The sequence below is a fragment of the Passer montanus genome, unplaced genomic scaffold (genome assembly GCF_014805655.1).
Source record: "Passer montanus isolate IOZ18808 unplaced genomic scaffold, ASM1480565v1 scaffold43, whole genome shotgun sequence".
Taxonomy (NCBI): Eukaryota; Metazoa; Chordata; class Aves; order Passeriformes; family Passeridae; genus Passer; species Passer montanus.
The window spans coordinates 7,277,794-7,299,496 of record NW_024369151.1 but is presented as its reverse complement, the minus strand read 5'-3'; the positions used below and the strand labels follow the sequence as shown (position 1 = coordinate 7,299,496).

The 21,703-nt window shown below is 43.1% G+C and overlaps 1 protein-coding gene across 10 annotated transcripts in view; it reads left to right on the top strand.

Moving 5' to 3' along the window:
• The first annotated feature begins 1,029 nt into the window (after positions 1-1,029).
• The window catches only part of TSC1 (TSC complex subunit 1), a 26,788-nt gene continuing 6,114 nt past the window's right edge, over positions 1,030-21,703 (top strand). For 3 of the 10 annotated variants that reach the window (XM_039720248.1, XM_039720245.1, XM_039720241.1), the window contains exons 1-17: positions 1,247-1,342; positions 8,344-8,406; positions 9,442-9,617; positions 10,472-10,575; positions 11,199-11,351; positions 12,939-13,083; positions 14,110-14,264; positions 14,564-14,637; positions 16,054-16,232; positions 16,677-16,786; positions 17,011-17,134; positions 17,497-17,612; positions 17,841-17,913; positions 19,218-19,316; positions 19,409-19,976; positions 20,201-20,244; positions 20,770-20,936. In XM_039720248.1, the coding sequence (XP_039576182.1) occupies positions 9,512-9,617; positions 10,472-10,575; positions 11,199-11,351; positions 12,939-13,083; positions 14,110-14,264; positions 14,564-14,637; positions 16,054-16,232; positions 16,677-16,786; positions 17,011-17,134; positions 17,497-17,612; positions 17,841-17,913; positions 19,218-19,316; positions 19,409-19,976; positions 20,201-20,244; positions 20,770-20,936 (2,217 nt within the window). In that variant the 5' untranslated portion in view covers positions 1,247-1,342; positions 8,344-8,406; positions 9,442-9,511. The other 7 variants (XM_039720249.1, XM_039720246.1, XM_039720242.1 and 4 more) reach the window with 6 other exon arrangements.

Genomic DNA, 21,703 nt, shown 5'->3' with positions numbered 1-21,703 from the left:
TCTGTGGCAGATTAAACAAACGTGTCTTCTGCACATCAAGGGAAAAAAAAACGACCATCACTCTGTCCAGACCATAACAAATATTAATTGCCAGGCACAAGGCAGGACTAGATTAAAAATATGCTGGCTCCAAGCAACTCTTATCTCATTGTGAAGCAGGACAACCCACTGCAGGTGCAGCGGGCAGGAACTATCTCAGTCCTGCAGGGATCAGAGCTGGGAAACGCAAAAACCGCTGCAGAAGTTAAAAATCAACCCACCCCTCTCAGATGGGGGGCTCTGATCTGCTTTTTTTATCTCCCCTTGCACCTCATTTCCACCTTGCAAATTTAATATCTGTGGTTCCTGCTGGGCTCTGGGGACAATTTTTGGAGACTCCAGAGCCAGACCAAGCACCTCGGAGTGTCCCTGGCAGAGCTGCTCCTCTTCAGAGGAGGAAAAACAGATCCCACCAGCCTGGGGACCGAAATGTTGAGTTTAAAACCTGTTGCACGTGGCACACCAAGCCGCAGGCTGGAGATCCTTCCCCGGGGTGATTTCCTTTCTTCTCCCCTACCCCGCATTTTCCACAGGCAAAGATTAACCTTCATCTGCAAGGATGGGTGTTTGTGTCCTGCGGTTGCTGCATTCTAGGGGGGGGAAACAAAACAAAAACAAAGACACAATCCTTGTGCACGGCTTGGACGATAATTCCCCAGGGATCCAAAAAACAGGAGAAGGAAACAAGCTTTGCACGCTCGTCAATTAAAATCAATGAGATTTGGGGCGCGTGCCCGGGGGTGCTGCCCGCGAGCCACCAGAGCCGCGTCCCGCCAGCACCGCTCCGCACAGAACGGCGCTTCCCAGGCGCTGTTTTTAATTCCCTTTCAGCACATCCCCGCACTTTGCGGAGATCTCCAGGTAAAAACCGGGAAAAACAAAAAAAAAAACCCAAGCCCCGTTCCGCCCGCCGCGTCCCCTCAGGGCCGGGCCTTGTTTACCGCCCGCGCGCGGCCCCGCCCCCCGCATCACGCGACCTCCGCCCGCCGCAGCGCTGACCCCGCCGAGATCCCTCCGCCGCGGGACTCCGCGGGGGCGCGGCGGCCTCGGGCTCGCCCCCCCGCTCATCCCCCGCGGAGGGAGCGTCCCGTGAGGCGGGGGCGGCGAGCGGAGCGGGGAGGGAGCGGGAGAGAAGCCGGGCAGCCAGCGGAGAGCGAGGCGGTGAGGCGGGACTAGGTTGTGCGGCGGAGGGATCCGAGGGGCGAAGCGCTGTGATGGGAGGGGGAGGCAGGGCCAAGATGGCGGCGCCCTGTGGGCCGGAGGAGCCCGGAGTGGTAAACAGCTGAGGGGAGGAGAGGGCGAGGTGAGTGCGCCGGGCCGCCCCCCGCCGCCACCGCCGCGGCGACACCGGGGACGGCCGCGGGGACGGAGAGGAGGAGGCAGAGCAGGGAGATGAGCGGCGAAGCAGGGAGAAAGGGCTGGGGGAGGAGGCGGCAGGAGAAAGGGAAGGGGTCGGGGGGATGGGGAAGGCGGGGGGGTGATGTTCCCCCTGCGTCCCCTTTCCTGCCTCCCTCTGTCCCCTTTCCTTCCTTCCACACAAACTTGCTCCGGGGTGCTGCCCCTCCCCCCCCACCCCCCCTGCAGGGTCCCCCACCAGCCAAAGCTCCCTTTTAATTCTGTGCTTTTTATCGAAAAAGGCTCAGCACCCCCATGGCAAAGGCTGAGTAGCGATTTCCAGGTTTCCCCTGCCTTGGTTACTTGCTGAGGAGGTTCCCTTGTCCGGGGTTGGGCTTTAAATAAAGCAGTTGTTAAAGTCTGTCCCCTCGGTGAGGAAGGCTTTTCTCATTTCCTTGCTCCTGGGTAGGTAATGTGAAGTCAGGATGTTGTTTACTTCTACAATAAAACATTTTGCTTCCTGTTATCACAAAGAACTTGGAAGGCTGCAGTTCTGAAGTTTTCACCCTTTGTTTGCTATGGATGCAGCCTCTGTCATTGTTTTATCAGTTTGGGCAGAGCTTCTCTCCTTGCTCTTCGGGGTTGGGTTTTTTTCATGAATCTCTTACGAGGCAGTGAGGGAAAGGAAGAACGTGCCTTAAAGGAATGTATGATTCAAACCCCCTGGAAATGACCCAGAAACCAGGAGCAGGTTTGATGTGCAGAACTCTTTCCAGAGCTGCTGTTTGCAGAGAACCTTCCAGTGGGTGCTAATACAGGTTTTCATTCTTTGTGTGCTCTGATCCTGCAGTTTCCTGGCATTAACTTCTGGGGATAGTTGTTGGAAATCTGTCAGAATTGAAGCGCTGCTGAAGTGATCCCATTAGGTGAAAAAAATTCCTCTTCAATTTACGTGTATGAACAACTAGAAAGTAAATCTCTGAAAACTCTGGAAGTTCTAATAATCAGTGCAAACCTTGGGAGTCCATCTGCCTGCAGTTGCCTGTGCTGAGCAGCAGTCAGGTACTCTGCTTATCAGAAACAGCTGTGCCACACTGAAGTTTAAAATAAAATCAGGGCCTTAAAATCCTTTACTCAGTATAAAATCCTTTTTGCTTTTTTTTTTATTTGTTCTGTTTTTTTAGGAGCCCAGTTCAGCCAGGGCTGCATTTGTGGGGAATTGCAGGGGCTTACACCATGAAGTACAGTCAGAATTTCTAATGTGTCATGAGATAAGCTTTAATTAAAATGATTTTGTCTCTGGCTGTGTTTAATCCTGACACCTTAACTCTTTGTTACCTTTATGGTGACTAAAAAAGTGGCATTATTAATGGATTCCCATGAGAGATACACTGGCCAACTGCAGATGTTTTGGTGTTTGGACAAATATTTGTCTTCAGTAACTATTTGTCGTTTAAAATGAATGCTGGCTCTATTTGCAGCTGGGCTGCTGGGATGTTGACTTGTCCTGATTCCTGAAATTCTTCCAACTGCCAGGCACCTTCCTGTCAGCCCTGACAGGAGCTGGGGGTGTGATTCAGCCTCTGTGCAAACCGAGTGGCCTGGAACACAAGCGTGGTGCAAACACACACAAATGCATCTTTGGAAAAGATAATTTTCATTTATTAGGAAGAAATCCTTCCCTGGGAGGGTGGGCAGGCCCTGGCACAGGGTGCCCAGAGCAGCTGGGGCTGCCCCTGGATCCCTGGCAGTGCCCAGGGCCAGGCTGGATGGGGCTTGGAGCTGGGATCATGGAAGGTGTCCCTGCCCATGGCAGGATGGATGAGCTTTAAGGTCCTTTCCAACCCAAACCATTCTGGGATTCTTCAATAATAAGCAAATAAAGTAATCCAAGCACTTTGCAGTGGTGGAAGCAGGGGAGGGCACCAGATTTTGTGGCAAGTTGCAGACAGGTGTGTATTTTAAGAATGGCACAGCTTAGTGTCTGGTGTTACATGTTCATGTAGTTTAATAAACATAATGAGGACAAGTAATGATGTTTCCTTTCTTAGCATAAGCATTTCTTTGAGTAGCACATTAAGATCCAGAGTGAAGTTCTTGCAGTGGTGAATTGCTGTCACTTTCCTGGGCATTATTCATGTTTTGTTTTTACTTTACAGTTACACATCATTTGTTGTTGCTCTGTGTAATGCTGGCTTTAATTCTTGGAGCAGTTAAAATGCCTTGATGAGTACATTAGATAGGTTGCAGTGGTTTCAAGGTTTACTGAATTGCTGCCTAACTCTGGGAATGTTTTAAAAGGTTCCTCTTGGGATAAAAAAAAAAATGCTGCAGAGATTTAGGAGTCTCAGTCCTTGTGTTAGTGCCAAGTTTAGAGCTCTCTGATCACCTGTTTGTAGTTGAAAAGATTCCATAGTTGGGCTGACTTTCTGTGTAGTGTTAATTAAATTGTTCTAGAAAGCCATGGCTTGTTCTTATTTATTTATTTGCTATTAATACATGCAGTTGTGTGTGAGGAATTGCAATAATTCCCTGACTCCCTTTCGTGGCTGCCTGGTTATCCTGGCTTCTGCCAGAGGGTGAAGTGACAGCCCTTCCATGTTCGGGCTTTTTATGACATGGATTGTTTTTAAACAGTTTTCCCTCTGACAGAAATGTGATGAGTAGCAATTAGCAATAGTGTATTAGCACAGCATAGAGCCCAAAGAATCTTAAATATTGCTGAATATCATTTTCTCTCTTTGTTTGGGCTTGCTGGTTTTGGTTTTTTTGGGTTTTTTTTGTGATATTCCTGTTCCCATATCAGTTAAACACCTGTAACAAAGTACAAGAGAATGTGTATAATATCAAGTTATAATTATAAATAATGATCTAATTCAGTTATGGAATCTTGTATTAGATCTTAATATAACCAGGAAAATATTTACTGTTAGAAGCAGCCAGACACCTTCATTCTTTAAAGATGAATAAATAAATAAAATTGATTGTATTGCCAGTTGTAGTGATCAGTTTGAAATGAGGTTTAGAGTGTTTAATTATTTCTGGGTGTTTAAAAAGGGAATTATCAGCTGCCTGCTTTCCTATGCCACCAGTGGTTTTTGTCCCTGCTGGAACTTTTCATTCATTGCTTATGTTCACTTGTGTAATGGCAATGTTCATTTTAACTGTGAGGGAAATGTAAGATTGGGCATGGTTAGGAAGCATGAAATGGGCTTCAGTTTTTTGTGTGGTGAAAGGGAGGGGGTTAGGCTTAATCCTTTCATGACCAACATTTCAGAGATGGGAGTGAAAAGGGCTGCTGTGTTGTCAATCTGAATTTTTCTTTTAGCACAATTGCTGTAAAATCCTGTCCTCGTTTGTGGCTTTTGCCAAAGCAGTACTTGGGGATGTGACCTGACCCTACCTGCCACAGAAATCAGATGGAAAAGTGTAAATCTGGAGCTGCTGCTCCTGTGGTGTTGAAATCCCCTTTCCTCTTGGGCAGAGGGGGCAGTAACCATGTACTGACACACCCTCAATTTAACTGCTGCTTAATGAGGAGAGATAAAATGCTGCTGCTGATCCCCCTGCCCCACAAGAGGTGCTCCTGCTCTCTGAATTTGGGTGTTGTCACGGCAAAGGCTGAGGGTGTGTTTGTGGTGTGTCCCCCTCCTCCCCAGCCCTGCGAGCAGCATAACTGGCACTACCAGCTGCTTTTTCATTTGCCTTGGGATAAAAATACACTGAACAGAAGAACATCTTCTCTTGACAGAAATACTTAGAGAAGTCATAATCTGTGGGAATACTCTGCTGTCTCTTTCTCTGTTTAGCCTTTTCCAATTAATATTTCTACAGTCTCTCCCTTTGTCTGGAGTTTGTAGCTTAAACTGTTTTGTGTTGTTAAATTAGCTACTGAAAAAAAATAAATTTAGACTCGGTTCTTGGCTTCTCCTTTTCCTTCTGTAAGATGGCTCCAAAGCTGTATTGGTACTTTAATACTTTTTACTAAGTAGATCTTAAAGAAGGCTCTTGAATATAAGAAATGCTGTGGGTGTGATATTTTCCAGCGAGATTAAAATGCTGCATTTTAAAAGGTATTTAAACAGACTTTTTTCTACACTTTACTAACCAAGTACTTTGGATCTTTTGTATAAAACTAGTTTTAAAAGTTAGTGAGGAGTCAGTGACTCAAATCACATGGAAAACTTACTTTTTTAATCCTTTTAGTTGCAAGAATGGCTGCAGGGATGTGGAAATTCTTCTGATGAGGGAATGATTGCAGTATGTGGGGATGGAAGCGTTAGAGAGGCTCATCTTGTAACTGTGTATTTGAGCAGAAAGCCTGGCTGGTGATGTGATACTGTAAAGGTGTCAGGGATGTCCTGTCCACAGCACAAGTATCAATTCCAGATACAAAATACCCTGACGGTCGGTGGCTGTTCCACAAGGTGATGGCAGCCCCTTAACCTGGGCTGTGCTTATCTGCAAGATTTGAAAATCACATCACAAATTGCTGGTGGGACTGTGATAAATCACACCGACACCACGGAGCTGAGCTCCCAGGGCACAGCCTTGTCTGACTAAAAGCCTCTTGCCTGTGAACTACTTACTCAGCTGCCTTTGCCTGAAAAAGGTGTGACATGATTGAGGGCTATTGCTGGAATTTCCTGCCTTGTTCATTTGTGTTGGGCACAAATTTGGAGCATCTCAGTCTTACTTAGAGTTTAAAATGGCAAATGCCTTTACCTTGAGAAAGCTGTGATTTGCTTTTTTAAAGTTGTGGCCATTTGTGTACAGTGGGGTGACAGCATTGACTGGTTTGGTGTAACTTCAGATAAACTTGCACCTCATGAGGTACCTGTGTGTAACATTGCCCCATTTTCAGATGTGCTTTGAAATACTTTTATTCATAGTTTGAATTCTTTAGGAGTGGAGACTGCTCTACTTTAAAGAACTCCAATGCACGATATAAAAGTTGAAATAATGGATTATTAGATTTATTGGCACAAGGTCACTCCAGCCATCTGTTTTAGTCAGGGAGCTTGGGAAATGATCTGTTACCTGTGTGGGTTATCAGTGCTGAGCTCGCCTTATCACCTCACCCTTATCTGATGGCAGGGTTTGTGAGTGCCAGCACAATGGCACAAAGTTTGAAATCCTCCTACCTGCTCAGCATTTAACCAGGGTTTAGCCCATCTCTGTGCAGAGGTTTGTTGAGCTTGACTTCCAGAACCCATCCAAAGTGTGGTTTATGATTTCACCAGGCTGCAGGTTTTCCTTTGGCAATATCAGAATCAGTGAAACTGCTGTTGAGATTTTTTACTGGTGTGACAAAGATCTCCTCCAAAATAATGGTATTGCTGAAGAACAATAAGAAAAGAATCACTCTTTTCAGTGGTATGGAATGGGAATCAAAGAGAGGAGAGTTGACAAGGTTTTTGTGGGGTAAAAAAGCAGACTTGTGTTTCTGCTGCTTTAATTCTTAAAAACAGGTTTTGCTTGCAGTTGCTCTGGGGGTGTGGCCATGCATCTCTTTTGTTAACAATACTTTAAAGAACTGATTCATATTGCTTAGGAGGCTGGTGAATCTGTTGCTTGACCACAGCTGAGACTGTGTCCTGATAGAAATTGAGGCCCAGCAAGGCCTCTTTGGAAGATGTGTTCTCAGAAATGAAGGAACACATTCCTTGGGGGGAGCTGCTTCCCCATACAATGTTGCAAATGCATTCATTGAATCAATTCAATATTAAAATGATTACTAGAAATGGAAAAAGCAGTTGATTCCTCAAAATGACTATCAGTGTGGAAGGCTGACTTCTTAGGTTGCATGGATGTGTGGCTTTAAACTTTTTGAAAGGATGGTGTCACTCTGAGCATTGTTTGTCTTCTAAACAGCAAGCGCTTTGAGGAGGGAGTGGAAGCTTTGGAGTCTGCACAATGTAGGGGAAAAAAACCAATAAAAAAACCCTAAACCAAAATCCTAAACCACAACAAATGCCAGTTCTGATTTTGTGAAAAGCATAGAACCATTCTGCTTTCAGTAAAAAGCAACTTCCCTCACCCCAAGTCTCTATTCTGTTATTATCCAAGTCTTGCTCACACTACCAGCCAGTTTGAAGTCTGCAGGTTTAGCATTTTGCCAGCTAGACTAGAAAGGAAATAACATTTAAATCTAAACACTTCAGTGATCAGACTCTGCTGGCTGCTTGTACATGACCTGGAGTTTCATTTGGACTATTCAGTTGTGATCATGGAAAAGTGAGGGTGAGGTTTTATGTTCTTGCAGTGGTGATTACTGCAATGCTCCAGCCAGTTTGTTGCTACTGAAATGCCAGTTGGCAGTGTGGTGCCATATTATCACCTTTGAATTTGCAATCAGTGCCAGGTTGAGTAAGCTGATGTCTGGTGGCACTAAGAAAAGTGACCTTGGGCAGTTCTGCAACTGCAGGGTGATATGTTGCAAATGACAAAGTTTACTGGTGGACACGTTAACTCCTGCTGTCCAATGACTTTGTTAAACAGAAATATTCAAGAAAGTTATATGTATATAGGTAATTACAGCATTATTATTTAAAACAGAGCAGTGGTCTGTGGTCCTTGGCTAATGCCTAAAAATGTTTTGGATAGAATTTACAGGCTTAAATGAATTACTGTATGTTCAGAATAGAGAAGAATCCTTTCTGTGTAAGATTCCACCTGCCATAAATGAAACTTTAGCAGCTTTTGAAGGGTCACAGTACAAAACCACAGTCTTGTGAAAACCATCTAGTTTGAGGTAATTGCACAGCTTAACCTGTGGACAGCTCTGGAAAGGGCAACTGCAGCACCATTTGGTGCTTTTCAGACTGAGGGCTGACTTCTCATGCAGGGGGTGCTCAACTCTTCTGTTCTGTGTAAAAAAATTAGGGATGTTCTGAACATATACCTGGTGTGATAAGGAAGACATAAATTGTGCCTTTTCTTAACCTCTTTCTGGTTTTTCTTTATTAGTGATCATGAAAGGTGTGTGGCTGACAGCATTGCAGACAGAAGCTCAGCTCATCCACAGAACAGGTGCTGTAAACACAAGTGCAGTAGAAAAATAATTTTGTGTGTAAACTTGGTATGTGTCAGTCTTGCCTTCCATGGGGGAAGTGAAAAATGTATTCTAGCTTGGAGTGGGAGGGAAGAAGAAACCCTTGCTGATAATATGAGGTGTGATCTAAAGCCAGATTTGTTCTTCATCTGGGAAAGGTTTGGTGTAGGATTCTTCTGGATGAAATAAAAACTATTCATTTGGTGGTAGGTAGGTCAGTGTGACACCTGAACCCCTCTGGTGCTGCTGCATGGGAAGAAGCCATTTTAAAAGCCTGAAATGGCTTAGATTTGCTCCTAGCACTGTGCAGCTGACCAGTTGTTACCTGCGCCCTGTTGCATTTAATACTTTATGCAGTTTTTGCACTGCAGAGTTTGTGGTCACAAATCACACCAGAGAAGTCAGAGTGTGTTGTGCTGCTCAGGCTGCCCAGCAGCAGCAGCTGCAGCAGCCCTGCTTGAGTTTCCCAACAGCTGCAGCCTGGCCACGTTGCAAAGTCTTAAAGCCCAAATCTCTCAGAGTGCAACAATGCAGAGCCCAGGGCAGTGAATTCCTGACCTGGTCACAGGAGTGGAGAAGGATCTGGAGGTGTGTATTTTCTCCAGATTTTAGTCTTATGTAGAGAACTGGAAAGGTGGTTTGAAGAAGAGTTGCTGTAAGAGCTCAGGAATGGAGGGATTCCAGGCAGCTTTTTGCATTTTATTCAAAACTTTGGCTTCAGTTTACTGACCTGGAGAGCAAATAAAAAAAAAAAAAAAAAGGAAAATGCTCAGACAATGTAGATACTGAGGTCTTCTGCAAAACAGATTAATGTCTTTGTGAAAAACACGAAGAAAACCCTGCTCATGACTCATTAGCTTTTTGGAAATTCTTACAGCTTTTATTGCAGGTGTGGAAACCCTCACAATCCTCTCAGTGTTAAATGGGCACTTATGTGGAAAAGGAATAGGAGAGATGAGAGATTTTATATGGAAAGGGAAAAGCTCACTCATGTGCTGTCTCTTCTCTCCTAGTCTGGTAGAAAGACACCAATGAAGAACTTCCTGAAGTTTTAACCTCCACATTCATGTCAGTACGTGCATCATGGCACAGCAAGGAAATGTTGGTGAGCTCCTCTCAATGCTGGATTCTCCAATTCTGGGTGTCCTGGAAGATATAACAGCTGCATTCAAAGATAATCTCATTTGTGGTATGTATCCTTTTGTGTAGTTTTGGGAAGGGTTTTGCTTTCACATCAATAAAGGTAGAATAATGTGGGATTTTTTTTCTCTATCAAACACTGTCTTTACAAATGCAGCTTGAAAGAAACTCTTGATATTTGGGTTTGGAATTGCTTTAAGGATTGAGGCTTCTCTTCAGTCCATTTTGCTTAATGGCATGGCTCCTGGAAGGTCTGTTACATAATTGTTAAAACACTATTACAAAATGACTGGCTTTTCCTGAGGCAGAGCCTCAAGTGTGAGCTGATAAAACTTTCTTTGTCAAGTGTATCTAGAAGGAATTAGGTGTCACCCACATTATGGGAACCAGTGGGATTTTGTTAATAAAAAAATAACAAAAAATCCTACTCCCGAACAAAACAACAGACTGAGACTTTGTGAAAAGTCATTGCTGCTGTTGAGGCATCACTTGTGCTGACAGAGCCTTTTCAGAGCATGAGAGCACTGCCAGTGTCCTTGTCCCTGAACTTGCTCTCCTTTGTCTGCTGAAGGGAAAGAACATCAAGTCACTCCTGAACACTTCACTGGGTAAAGCACCCTTGCAGCTCAGCTACCTGTGGGGTTTTATGGTTAGACAGGAATTGTTGGTTGTTAAAAACCTGCTTCCTTTCCCTGAGCTGAATGCAGTCACTTGAATTGTTTGGAACCAGAAAATGTAGTTGAGAGGTCTCGTTTTCCCAAAGGTCTCCTAAACACCAAGCTTTATGTTAGAAATTGTGTAATAGTTGCTTAAAAGTTCTGCAATGTCCTTGTAGCAAATACTTCATTTTTAGTGTACTGAGAACGTGTTTGGGTTTTTTCCTTGCTGTCCCCAAACTGACAGACCGTGGGCCTATGCTTGTCAACAACCTGGTGGACTATTACTTGGAAACCAATTCTCAGCAGGCACTGCATATTCTGTCCACTCTGCAAGAGCCTCATGACAAGGTAAAAAACAATCTTGTTATGGCAGATTTTAGCCTGGTATTGAAGCAGCCTTTAAATAGCATCCATTAAAACTCTAGGGGTTCCACTCTGGTGTAGAATTACCTTGCTGTAGAGATGTAGTATCTCTGTAGTAAGAGTAGTTTAAGCTTTAAAAAAAACCTTCAGAGGTCTCTGTTCCTTACAGAGTTGCTTAAACTGACCCGATTAAGCAAAGAACCTGTAAAGGAAAGGGTTTGGAGGATTAATGTTGTCTCTTTACATTGCTCCTGCTGCAGGATGTGTTAGCCTAAAACAAATTGGGTATTTTGAGAGCAAGTAAGGATTTTAAATAGATTGGAAGTGGCACTACAAATTGGCTGCTGCCCAGATGATTTTTTTTTATTATTTACTTATAAACATTTCAAAGTGCAGTGACTGCTTCTGGCCTGTATAGTTTGCATTTGTCTACCAGTAGTCTCAAAAGTTATTGCAGGGTTTTATTTCCTCTGGGATCTTGTATATTTGTAAAATGCCCATAGTTTCCATATTGACAAACTGCTGAATGTAGACTGGTGAAAAAGGGTATAGAGCAATTCAATATAAATACTATTCTTTTTTTACCACTCTGCAAAATCCTTTGTCAGCATCTACTGGACAAAATTAATGATTATATGGGCAAAGCTGCTACTCGTTTACCCACCCTCTCTCTGCTGGGACACGTGATAAGACGACAACCATCTTGGAAACACAAACTTTCTCAAGCACCTCTCCTGCTTTCATTACTTAAATGTCTCAAGGTAAGAACTGTCAGGGCTGTCTATAAAACACCTGGAGTAAACTTGCATACAGATGCAAGGCATTTGATTCCTGTTTTGATGTCATTTAGCTAAGCCACAGTGCTATTAATATCAGCTGAATACTCTGTGCTGGTGCTGTTATTGCTGACAATCTTGTTTCTAAAAGCCAGTCACTGTGAGTTAGGAATGTTTATTAAAACTTCTCCAAAATAAGTTAAAGACAAGAAGGCCCTTGGTGAAGTTGATGGATATCTTGAATATGAACCTAATGAGAAATACAGTACCTTCCCACTGGTGCAATTTGAATTTGTGTGTCCTCTGCTTGCAGTGTAGATGGGCTCAGGTGAAATTACCTTGGAATTAGCAGACTTCCCCTTCTTAGCTACTGACATGCTGCATTGCAAGGAGGTAGCTGTTCCCCCAGGCTTTGTGGGTTTTTTCCCTCATCTGCAGATTTATCAGGTGTAATACTGTACCAGTGAATAAGGAATGAAAAGTGCTTTGAGACCTAGAATGCATTGTCAGTAATGGAATTTATTATGATAGTGAAGAATCCACATTAGTCATGAAGTCACATTTAAATGCACGATGCAGTCAAGTGCCAGCACTCTTCAAAACAAAACCACCACAAATTTGTAGCTGCCAAAGGAGCAGCTCCAGCTGCTGTTACTGGAACTCCTGACGTGCCTGACAGGATCTGTTGCCCTTTGCAGTGTGAGGGAGGAATGAAGTGTGCCAGAAAGCTGCTGGGAGTAGGACAGAGATGTGGAAGTTCTGGGGCTGTGGACAGAGGGTAGGGATGGACAGGAAATGTGCTCTGATAGGTTTTGTGTGACTGAGGGAGAGTAGAGGCTGTAGACACACAGAGGAGGATGAATCCCTAAAAACTGACTGTCCCTTCAGCCTGACTGGCTCCTGGGAGACACCCAGTGCTGACAAAGCAGAGGAGCTACCAAAGAAAATGTGCATTAAACTGAGGAAGAAAGGAAAGAGTTTGAACATTTTCTGTGTCCTTTCCTAAAATCTGATTCTCTCTTCCTGTTTCATCCAGCCAAAGGTTTGTACTGCCACATCCCTTTCTTGTGGAACAAACCAAGGTGTTCTGCTCATTGTTGGAATTACTGCTGGGGGAAATTTCCAGCAGCCAGGTTTAGTAGAAAAGCTTTTGACCCCTGTGTTGGTAACTGGCCAACACCCTTGAACACCCTGATCAGATCTGCAGTTTCTGAGCCTCTGAGTGCTGTGTGTGTTTAGCTGTGGGAAGGAAGGAAGGTGGCACATAAGATGCTTCACATACCAGTAATTGTTTTTACTCAGCTGTGGAACTGTGGTGATGTTCCCTTTTTAACTAAACCAAGTGTTTCTACAGAAAAGCAGCAGAGTAGGAGCAAGAATCCCAAATCTATTTTTTTTTCCAAGTTGTTTATGAAAAGCTCAGTAATCTTGGATCATTAAATTCTGGTAGGTTTCAGAGGGACTGTTTCAATAGAGAACTTTTTCCATGATGATGATTCAATGTTCACTTCATCCTTGGAAAAAATGAAGTTCAACACATTTAACTAATGCAGGTTTTTTCCCTTCTTGCAGACTGACACAGATGTAGTAGTACTCACCACAGGTGTCCTAGTGCTAATAACCATGTTGCCAATGATCCCTCAGTCTGGCAAACAGTACCTTCATGATTTCTTTGGTATCTTTGGGCGTCTCTCAGCCTGGTGCTTGCAGAATCCAGGTGAGATTTCAACTTTGTTGCATGCAGTTGTGGTCTGCAGTATCCTTGTGACTGGTGTGCAGTTGGTGAGCACATTCTTTTGTGACACTCGTAGTGGTCTGAGATGATTTAAAAACAGAAAATGATGTGTTAAGCCCACAAGCTGTTCTGTTCTTTGAGAGCATGGGGGAGTTCTTTGCTCAGAATTTAGAAGTCTCTTAGAATCTTCCATGTGATGCTGCTACTGCATGAAATTTCACTGAACCAAAGTACTGCCCTGGTGACAGTGAAAGGCAGAGATTGATCTTAATGGAGAGAGAAGGGAAAATGCTAATGTTTCAGGCAGATTTTGAGGAATTTGATATTCCCAGATATAAATGGGGGAGGGGGGTGAGGAAAAAAGCAACATAGAGTTTAATTTAATGTGCAACTATCAGTAGTGATGAAGGTTGATAAAACTGGTTTTCTCAGAGCCCTGGCTTTGCTGAATTTGTTGTAAGGGGTTTGATGTCTAACAGCAGCAGTATCTGTGAGTGAGGCTCATGGCTGAATGAACAAATGCTGTGTTAAGCACATAGAACTGCTTTAGAGAGCCATTCTGCATTGCAAGTAGGATTGCAACTTCAGAGGTGAATACTAAGATTTGTCTGCTGTGATTGCTTTTGGTGGCTACAAGCTTTTAGGTTTTACCTTTTAAAGTGAAACAAACCTTAGTTTCCTTTTTTAATCATTCAGTCAGTCTTACTCTGGCTTACTGTGTAGAGGAGTTTCAAGTTTTAACTTGAATAAAAACAAAGCTGTGCTTTGAGAATGACAGCACACTGGTTGGAATTAGTGGTCCTTATCTTAATTTCTGGGTTTGCTGTGAGCTGATGACTAAGTGTTGCTTGTTTTCTGAGAAGACTTCACAGTTTCTATAGGGACTATTTGTACCTCAGAAGACTTGTTCCAGTTAACATTTTATATTTAAAAGTACTTTGTTTGCATTCTTAGAACTTTGATTCTTTTCTCCAATGTAATGAAAAAGATTCTCACTACTTTTTCCAGGTCATGTGGCAGAGATTTATCTTGTCCATCTTCATGCCAGCGTTTATTCTCTCTTTCATCGTCTTTATGGAATGTATCCTTGCAATTTTGTCTCCTTTCTGCGCTCTCACTACAGTATGAAGGAAAACCTGGAGACCTTTGAAGAAGTAGTCAAGGTAAAGTGCTGCTCATCTGTGTATTATCTGAGGCAAGGAATTTATAGCTGTATATTCCAATTTAATACAATTAATTTGGTAATTCACCTGAGGACTGTTCAACAAAACAGTATAAAAATGATCAATTTGATTGAAAGCTCAGTTGGGATCAACTCTTGAAGCTGTGGTGATGTGTATTAACCTTATCTGTTAAATGTGACTTCCTGAACTATTAGACCAGTAGTTTCTCATCAGCTTTGTGTGGTTTAGTGCAGCCCAAAGGTGCTGCACTGATAACAAGTCCTTCTTCTTCCTCGCAGCCAATGATGGAACATGTGCGAATTCATCCAGAGTTAGTGACTGGATCCAAGGACCATGAACTGGACCCACGAAGGTATTATATGTTCTCTCTGCTATTAGGAAAGGCTCAAATCGAGCAGCTTTCTGTGGGGTTATTTCAGAAGGTTGCAGCAAAACCTTTTCTGTCAGCATTAGTTTGTGTGGGGGTGTTTTGCCACCCAGATTTGTAGGTGCACCAGGTAAACATGTAGACTTTCCTCATCCCAGCTTTCAGCTGGATGAATAAGCAGAAACTGTTGTGAAAGGTCATTAACAACGTTTGGGGGATTCTAAATTCATTTTGTGTCTGGGATGGCATCTGTCTTCTACTTTACTTTATCTTATTTTTATGACTTAATAATCAAACATCCTCATAAAGATTTAAAACAGTTTTCCTATGAGTAAAGTGAAACTGCCAGAGATGCTTCATTGGCTGAAGGTTTGGGTCATATTCCTTGGGTTTCTTGAAGTATTTGATGGGATTTAAGTGTTTAAAATGGCTTCAGTGTGTCTTGTTTTGGTACCTAGATATTGGTTCATTTAACAGATCAGTTCTTTTAACAGGTATGTGTTAACATTATCAGCTGTATTAGTTTTCTTTAGCAATAGGCTCATTTGCCTGCAGCAGCACCACTTGCTGCTTTTCTCTTGTCTCCACAGGCCCAGCCACTGAAGAGGAGAATTTGACTCTTGTTGCTGCACAGTAGTGCTCTTGCCCTGCTTTTCAGAGCCACTAGGAAATCACTCCTAACTGGGAACCCATTGAATGTCACAATTTTGCAGGGGGGAGGGTGGCACCACTCAGGAGCACAATTGGCACAAACCTTCCAGTGGAAACCTTCTCTTTTGGTATCTTGGACAGAGAGTATTTTACTTTCCAAAGCAACCCAGCCTTTCATAGACAGCCTTCTGGGCTTTCTCTTCTTTACAGTGAACTTCCATTCCCTGAAATATTGGGCAGATCTAATCTGGCTGTTTAATTTAGTGAGAAGTAGTTCTCAGGATAAAGGAGGTAATAATAATAAAAAACATTTCCCAAACTTGGGAGGAAAACCACAGATCTGAAACTGGCATTTCAGACAGTGTTTGCTTAAATAATACAGATTCCCTCACTGCTGGCATGTCTAAATTTTGACTACCAACATCTGAGTGTAGTTGAGCTGATTTCTACAGCTGCTGAAGCTCAGGATCAACCAAGTCTTCGTATGCTGTTCCTCCTTTCCAGAGTGCTCCATGGCAGACCTTTATGGATCTCTGTGTCAAAGCTGTTTGTCTCCTCTTTGAGACCCCCTCTCACAAGTCATCTGGTTGCAATTTCTGTCTGGTGCCTTGTTCCAGTTTGGCTGGGAGCATGCAAAGCTGCCTGGAACAAATGAGCCATCCTACAAGCCAATTCCTCCTATCTCCAGGAACTCTTGTTTTTAACAATAATTGACTAACTTACTCTTTTGGATCCAAAAACTGTCTGCAGGTGGAAAAGGCTAGAAACTCATGATGTTGTGATAGAATGTGCCAAAATCTCCCTGGACCCTGCAGAAGCCTCCTATGAAGATGGTTATTACTCTGTGTCTCGGAAACTCTGCACAAGCTCAAAACATCATCAAACTGACCCCAGTGCCAGCTCTTACATTGACACACAGAGCAGCTATGGTAAGACCTGCCTGATGGCTAATCGATACCCAATTGCTGGAGAAGAACTGGCAATAGAGCAAAAAAAAAACCCATCTCACTAATTTATCCCACTTAAAGTCCGATTTTTACACACCAGAAAATAAACTATCATTAAAAAAATAAACACATAGATATATTTTCTATGTGCAGACATACAGTATGTTCTCAACCTTATCTCTTCATCCCCTGTCCTCCCTACCTCAAAACAACAACAAAAAAAAAAAAAAGAAAGCTGTAGTATAATGTATTCAACAGATATTTTCTTGAGCTGGAACAAAAGTCTCTAGCTACAATTGTATATATTGAATAGATTTGAAATGCTTTGATTGAAAGCCTTTAAGTCCTAGCCAGAAGAATCATGGATTTGTATTTGATGTGTTGAATGCTTTGGAATTTTGATTTTCTCTTTTATTTAACTTCCAGGGACTTCTACCCCATATTCCACTCCTCGGTTAACACTATCACAAATGCCAGGGCAGCTACCTCAGATTCTGAGCCCACAGTCCACGAGGCTGTCAACTGAGCCACAGCAGGTAAAGCAGAAGATGAAGCCCAGCAAGTTTTCATTCTTTGCACTTTCATAGTTTCTTGTGCCAGTCTTAAAAATCCATGGTTTTGAGCTGTGCTGTGAATTCTTCAGAAGTTGGTGTTTGTTTCACATTTAATTGAATTTCCTGAGTTTAACTGTGTACAGACCTGGAAGCAGGTGCTTCACATGTTCCTTTTGTGAGCTGTGCTGTGTTTCACTCTGTGCCAGGTCACCATCTGGAGCCCCTCTGCAGTGTGTGGTATGACCACGCCACCGACGTCCCCCGGCATTGTCCCATCAGAGTCATCCCAGTCTGCATCACAGCCCTACAGCAAAGCTTTTGGCACATCTGGTACGTGCTGCATTTTGGAATTAGGCCTCCAAGGTTTGTTTTACTGGAAATTCTGGCTGTAAATTTTACTGGCAGTTTTTAAGTGGGAATGCCACATCATGCCAGTTGATAGGGATGAGTGATTACTCCTGTGAACTGTGTACCTCACCTGGAGCAGTGCTGATGCAAACTGAGAGGAAATTTGTGAATTCAGTGCCAAAATCTGAAACAACTTTTGGGAAACTGCACTTTTGTGTTGATGAACAGTTGAAAGAGATTTAAGTGAATGCTATGAGGTGTTTAAATGTACAATTCTTCACATACAATGTTCAGCTGAAAGGAGGAAGGGGCAGCCTGCTGAGAGAACTTGTGCTCCTTTTCAGCAGGGGGGAAAGGAACACCTTTGGGAACACCAGCCACATCTCCTCCTCCACCCTGCACTTCAGATGACTTTGTGCATGTTTCACTCCCTTCAGCTGCTGCCACACCTCCTAAAAAGGTATTACAAAATTCTTCTGCTGAACTAATCTGGTTTTTTTTCATTGACTTTTCTTAATGTGGTGACCTTAACTGAGAAAGAAAAATCAGAGTAGGTGGTTTATAAAAAAATTTTGCACTTCACTGCAAAAACTCTTCTAAATGTAGACAACTATTGCCACTTCCAGCTGCACAGTTGCCAGTGAAATCTAAGGCAGTTAATGAGTTCTGGGTTTATTTTGTTTTCCAGGAGGACAAACCAGATTCTGGGAGGCCTTTACTGCACCGACAGCAAAATGTCATAAACAGCGATAAATCATTGGGTAAACTCCATTTTCCTCTCCCCATTACTACAGCCAATTGTGAACAACTCCAGGTTTTATTGACACTTGTTCCAATTCCCAAACACTCTTCCACAGGTTCTTTTTTCCCCCTGAGTTCTTTGTAGTTCCAGGATCCTGCCTTAAACTGTGATTCAACTAAAACCTTCTTGTGATGCTTCTGATTTCAATTTAACCATTCATGTTCAGAAATAGCTTGAGATTTTTTTACCTTGCTCTCCTGCATATTTAAAAATGCAAATATAAACTGAAGGCTGAAAAGGGATATTTATTTTTGTAAGAGCTGATTTTTTGAGGATTATTATTAGAAGCAGCAAGTTGTATATTAAATTTTGCTTCAGCAAGTTATCTGTCACATGTCTGGATCAAACTGTAAGGCTGCACATAAGGATAGATATGATGCTCCCACTTAAAGGCCTCTGGAAAAACTTTGTTTTCTATCTACAATTATATTGCTGTTCTTGAACCTATTTTAAAGTCTCATGGAATACTGAAATCAGTAGGTTGAGTAACTCAACTTTTAATAGGTAAATGTAGATTCCATTTTCTGTCATCTACCTCTCTGACAGCTGTAGAAAGGGATTTTGGAACTGTATTGGAGACTTCTGTGCTGTAAGTCTTAACCATCTTCAAAGAGGAGATGATAGTGAAATCTAAAGCTGGTTTTCCATGGTGTAGTTGTGTAGTACCACTGGAATCTGAATATTTTGAATTCCAAGTTATGAACAGGCAAAGTTTTTCACTGAGTTCCTGATCTGTGACTGAGCTGAGCATGAGATTTCTATCCTGCAGTGTGTATCCCACAGCTGCTGTCTCAGTTTTGATCAGTAGCCACATACTGGCAAGTTTGTATTACATCAGATTGTTAAACTTCCTTTTTTGAGGCAGGTGTTGTGTCCTTGTGGAGCCAGTTCAAAAGCTAAAGGGGAGGTTAATGCTAATGTGGAAGTAGAGCAGTCACAGTGCACAGGAGCCACCTTATTTTATTTATTTAATGGGTTAAATTGCAAACAGCACATCCTTCCTCCCACATGTTGTGCAATAGCAGATGTTGAGTTTACAAAATTACAGTTTGGGATCAGGTCTGACCTGTGACTGATCTCTGAGCTGTTTTCCACGTGGAGTGGAACAGTCAGATACCTTCCTCCCCTGAGGAAGCATCTGAAGGAGGGACAAGCTTTTATTCTGAGGGCCTTACAGCAGTAAGACTTGTGTTTTGTGCTATGCTAAGCCTGGAGAAAACAGCACCTGTAATATTAACTTTTTTTTTCTTTTTTATTTTTCAGACATACCCAGTAGTAAAAGTTCAGTAACCTTAAGTGATCTTCCAGAGTTTTTAGGCGGGTTGTCGTTTGAAGATAGCGCTGAGAAGGACAGAGAGGAAGGTAATGTCTGCCCTCCTTACCTACATCTTAGCTAAGGAAATGCTTGTCCTGTTGAAATACCAGATGCATCATGGTGCTCCCCCTCTCCTCAGATGCAATATCTAAAGAGATCTCCGAGATCACGACCGATGCTGAACACATGGTGCCTAGAGGAGGATTTGACTCCCCGTTTTACCGCACAAACGAAAGTCTGTCAGGCTCTCAGAAGAAGACCCACTCGGCAGCCTCCAGTGTTCAGGGACACAGTCAGACCTCTGAGCCTTTAACATCTCTGGACAAGCCTGGGCCTGAGGGTGCACGGGAAACACCCAAACAAACGTTTACTCCCATAGACAAGCCCTGTGGAGGCCCTGGGGAGAGCCCTGCTGGGAGCAGGGAAGGAACCTCTGGGGAGCCGAGCATTCTCACTCCCAGCCCCTGTAAAGTACCAGCACAAAGGAGAGTGGTGTTTGGGAGTGGGCAGCCTCCCCTCTATGAGCACCTCTTTGAGGTTGCATTACCAAAGACTGCCTACCTCTTTGTTGGCAAGAAGACTGAGGAGCTGCTAAAGAAAACCAAGGGAGCCCAGGATGAAGACTGCATGTCCTCAACTTCTCCCGTGGAAGTGCTGGACAGGCTGATTCAGCAAGGAGCAGATGCACACACTAAGGAGCTGAACAAGTAGGTGACTGAAAATCTTACTTTGCAGACTTTATTATTACTCTTTTTTTTTGTGCTGGCTTAATTTTAAGTTGTGCCAAAGAAGCAGCTGCACAGTTCCTCCCTAATCTTTTTATACCCACTGACCTTAATTGTACTTTTACCAGGCTATAAGCTCTTTTGAGGTGAACATTCAATTTTTTTTACTTAAACTTACCTGTTAATGCTGCATTTTCTTTTTTCAGATTGTCTCTGCCAAGCAAATCTGCTGACTGGACTCACTTTGGAGGTGAGGAAATTTCTCATGTTTTGGCAATCTGTTCCTCTATTATTAGATTTGCTTAAACAATGACCTGCATACTTTTTGCTTGTGGGTTTTTAACTAATACTGCAGAAAAATTATGCCCTCCACTAAGTGGAGGGTTTATCTGTGTAGCAAATAGCTGTGTTCCAGAGAGATGAGCTGCTTTTTTCATCTTTGAAAAGTGCAAAATTCTCGACGCTTCTGCTTTTGACCATTTCAGCCTGGCTAAGCTTCACTGTGCTGCTGGTCATCTGACAGATCCTTGCATCTTCTCACTGCTCATTCAATCTAAAACTGATGGTTTTTCTTGCTTATTTATGTGTCCATGTCTTAGTTTTGTGCTCTGAGGCTTCTGTGGTGATGGTGGCTTGGCTTATTGTTCTTAATCAAATGAGCAATCCATTTGAGGCATGTACCCATTGCTTTGGGAAAAATGTTTATGATTTTTGTGTTGGAGATAAAATAAAGCAGAGAACGCAGCTCAGTAACCTCTCCTGTGTCCCACTGCAGGTTCTCCCCCCTCGGATGAGATTCACACCCTGAGGAACCAGCTGCTTCTGCTGCACAACCAGCTGCTGTACGAGCGCTTCAAGAGGCAGCAGCACGCGCTGCGCAACCGCCGGCTCCTGCGCAAAGTCATCAAAGCCACGGCCCTGGAGGAGCACAATGCTGCCATGGTGAGCTGGGAAGCTGACTGAGACACACTGGTGCTGCTAAAAGTGTTAATTGGCCTGGCTGGTGTCCGTTGGTACCACTCAATTAACAAAGAAGCCTCATTTGTCGCTTTATTGAAGTCGGTGTTTGTGGAGTGACTCATGCATGAGTTCTGTGTGCTGTGGTTATTAATGTCAGGAGTTTGGAGTTGGCTGCAGGCATCTGAATCCTTCCTGCTTGACCCCTGCCAGCACTTGCCTTTGGGTAATGGTAAAGGCTTCCCTGTTAGTGGAGTGGCTGTTCAATGCCTGGCTAAAGACCTTACTGCATATTTGATAAAGTATTGTCTTTTTGCACCTCAGATGAGGACTAACAGCAAAAGCTTTGGAAACTCAAGTGTTGTTTTCCAGAGGTGTTCACTGTGATAGAATTTGAAGATATAAGTACACTGAAGGATGTCTCAGTACAAATTTAGGTGTGTTTCATAATATATAGCTAATTCCATCAGCAGTTTCACTTTCTGATAATTAACTACAAGAGCCAAAAATAAACTTCCAAGTAGGTTTTGAAAGATGAACTGTTGCTTCAGCAGTGAGGCCCAAGTCCCTGTTGAAAGCATGAGAGGCAGTGGAAAGATAGGCTATTGCTCATTCATGCTTTGAATGTGGCTGTGAGTTTTCAGCCTGTCCACCCTTATCACCATTTCATCTCCTTTTCAGCCAAAACCAAGCCAAGCCCCAACAGCCTTGAGAACATGCTCTGTATAAAATGTGTGTGTGTAAAAGTGTTT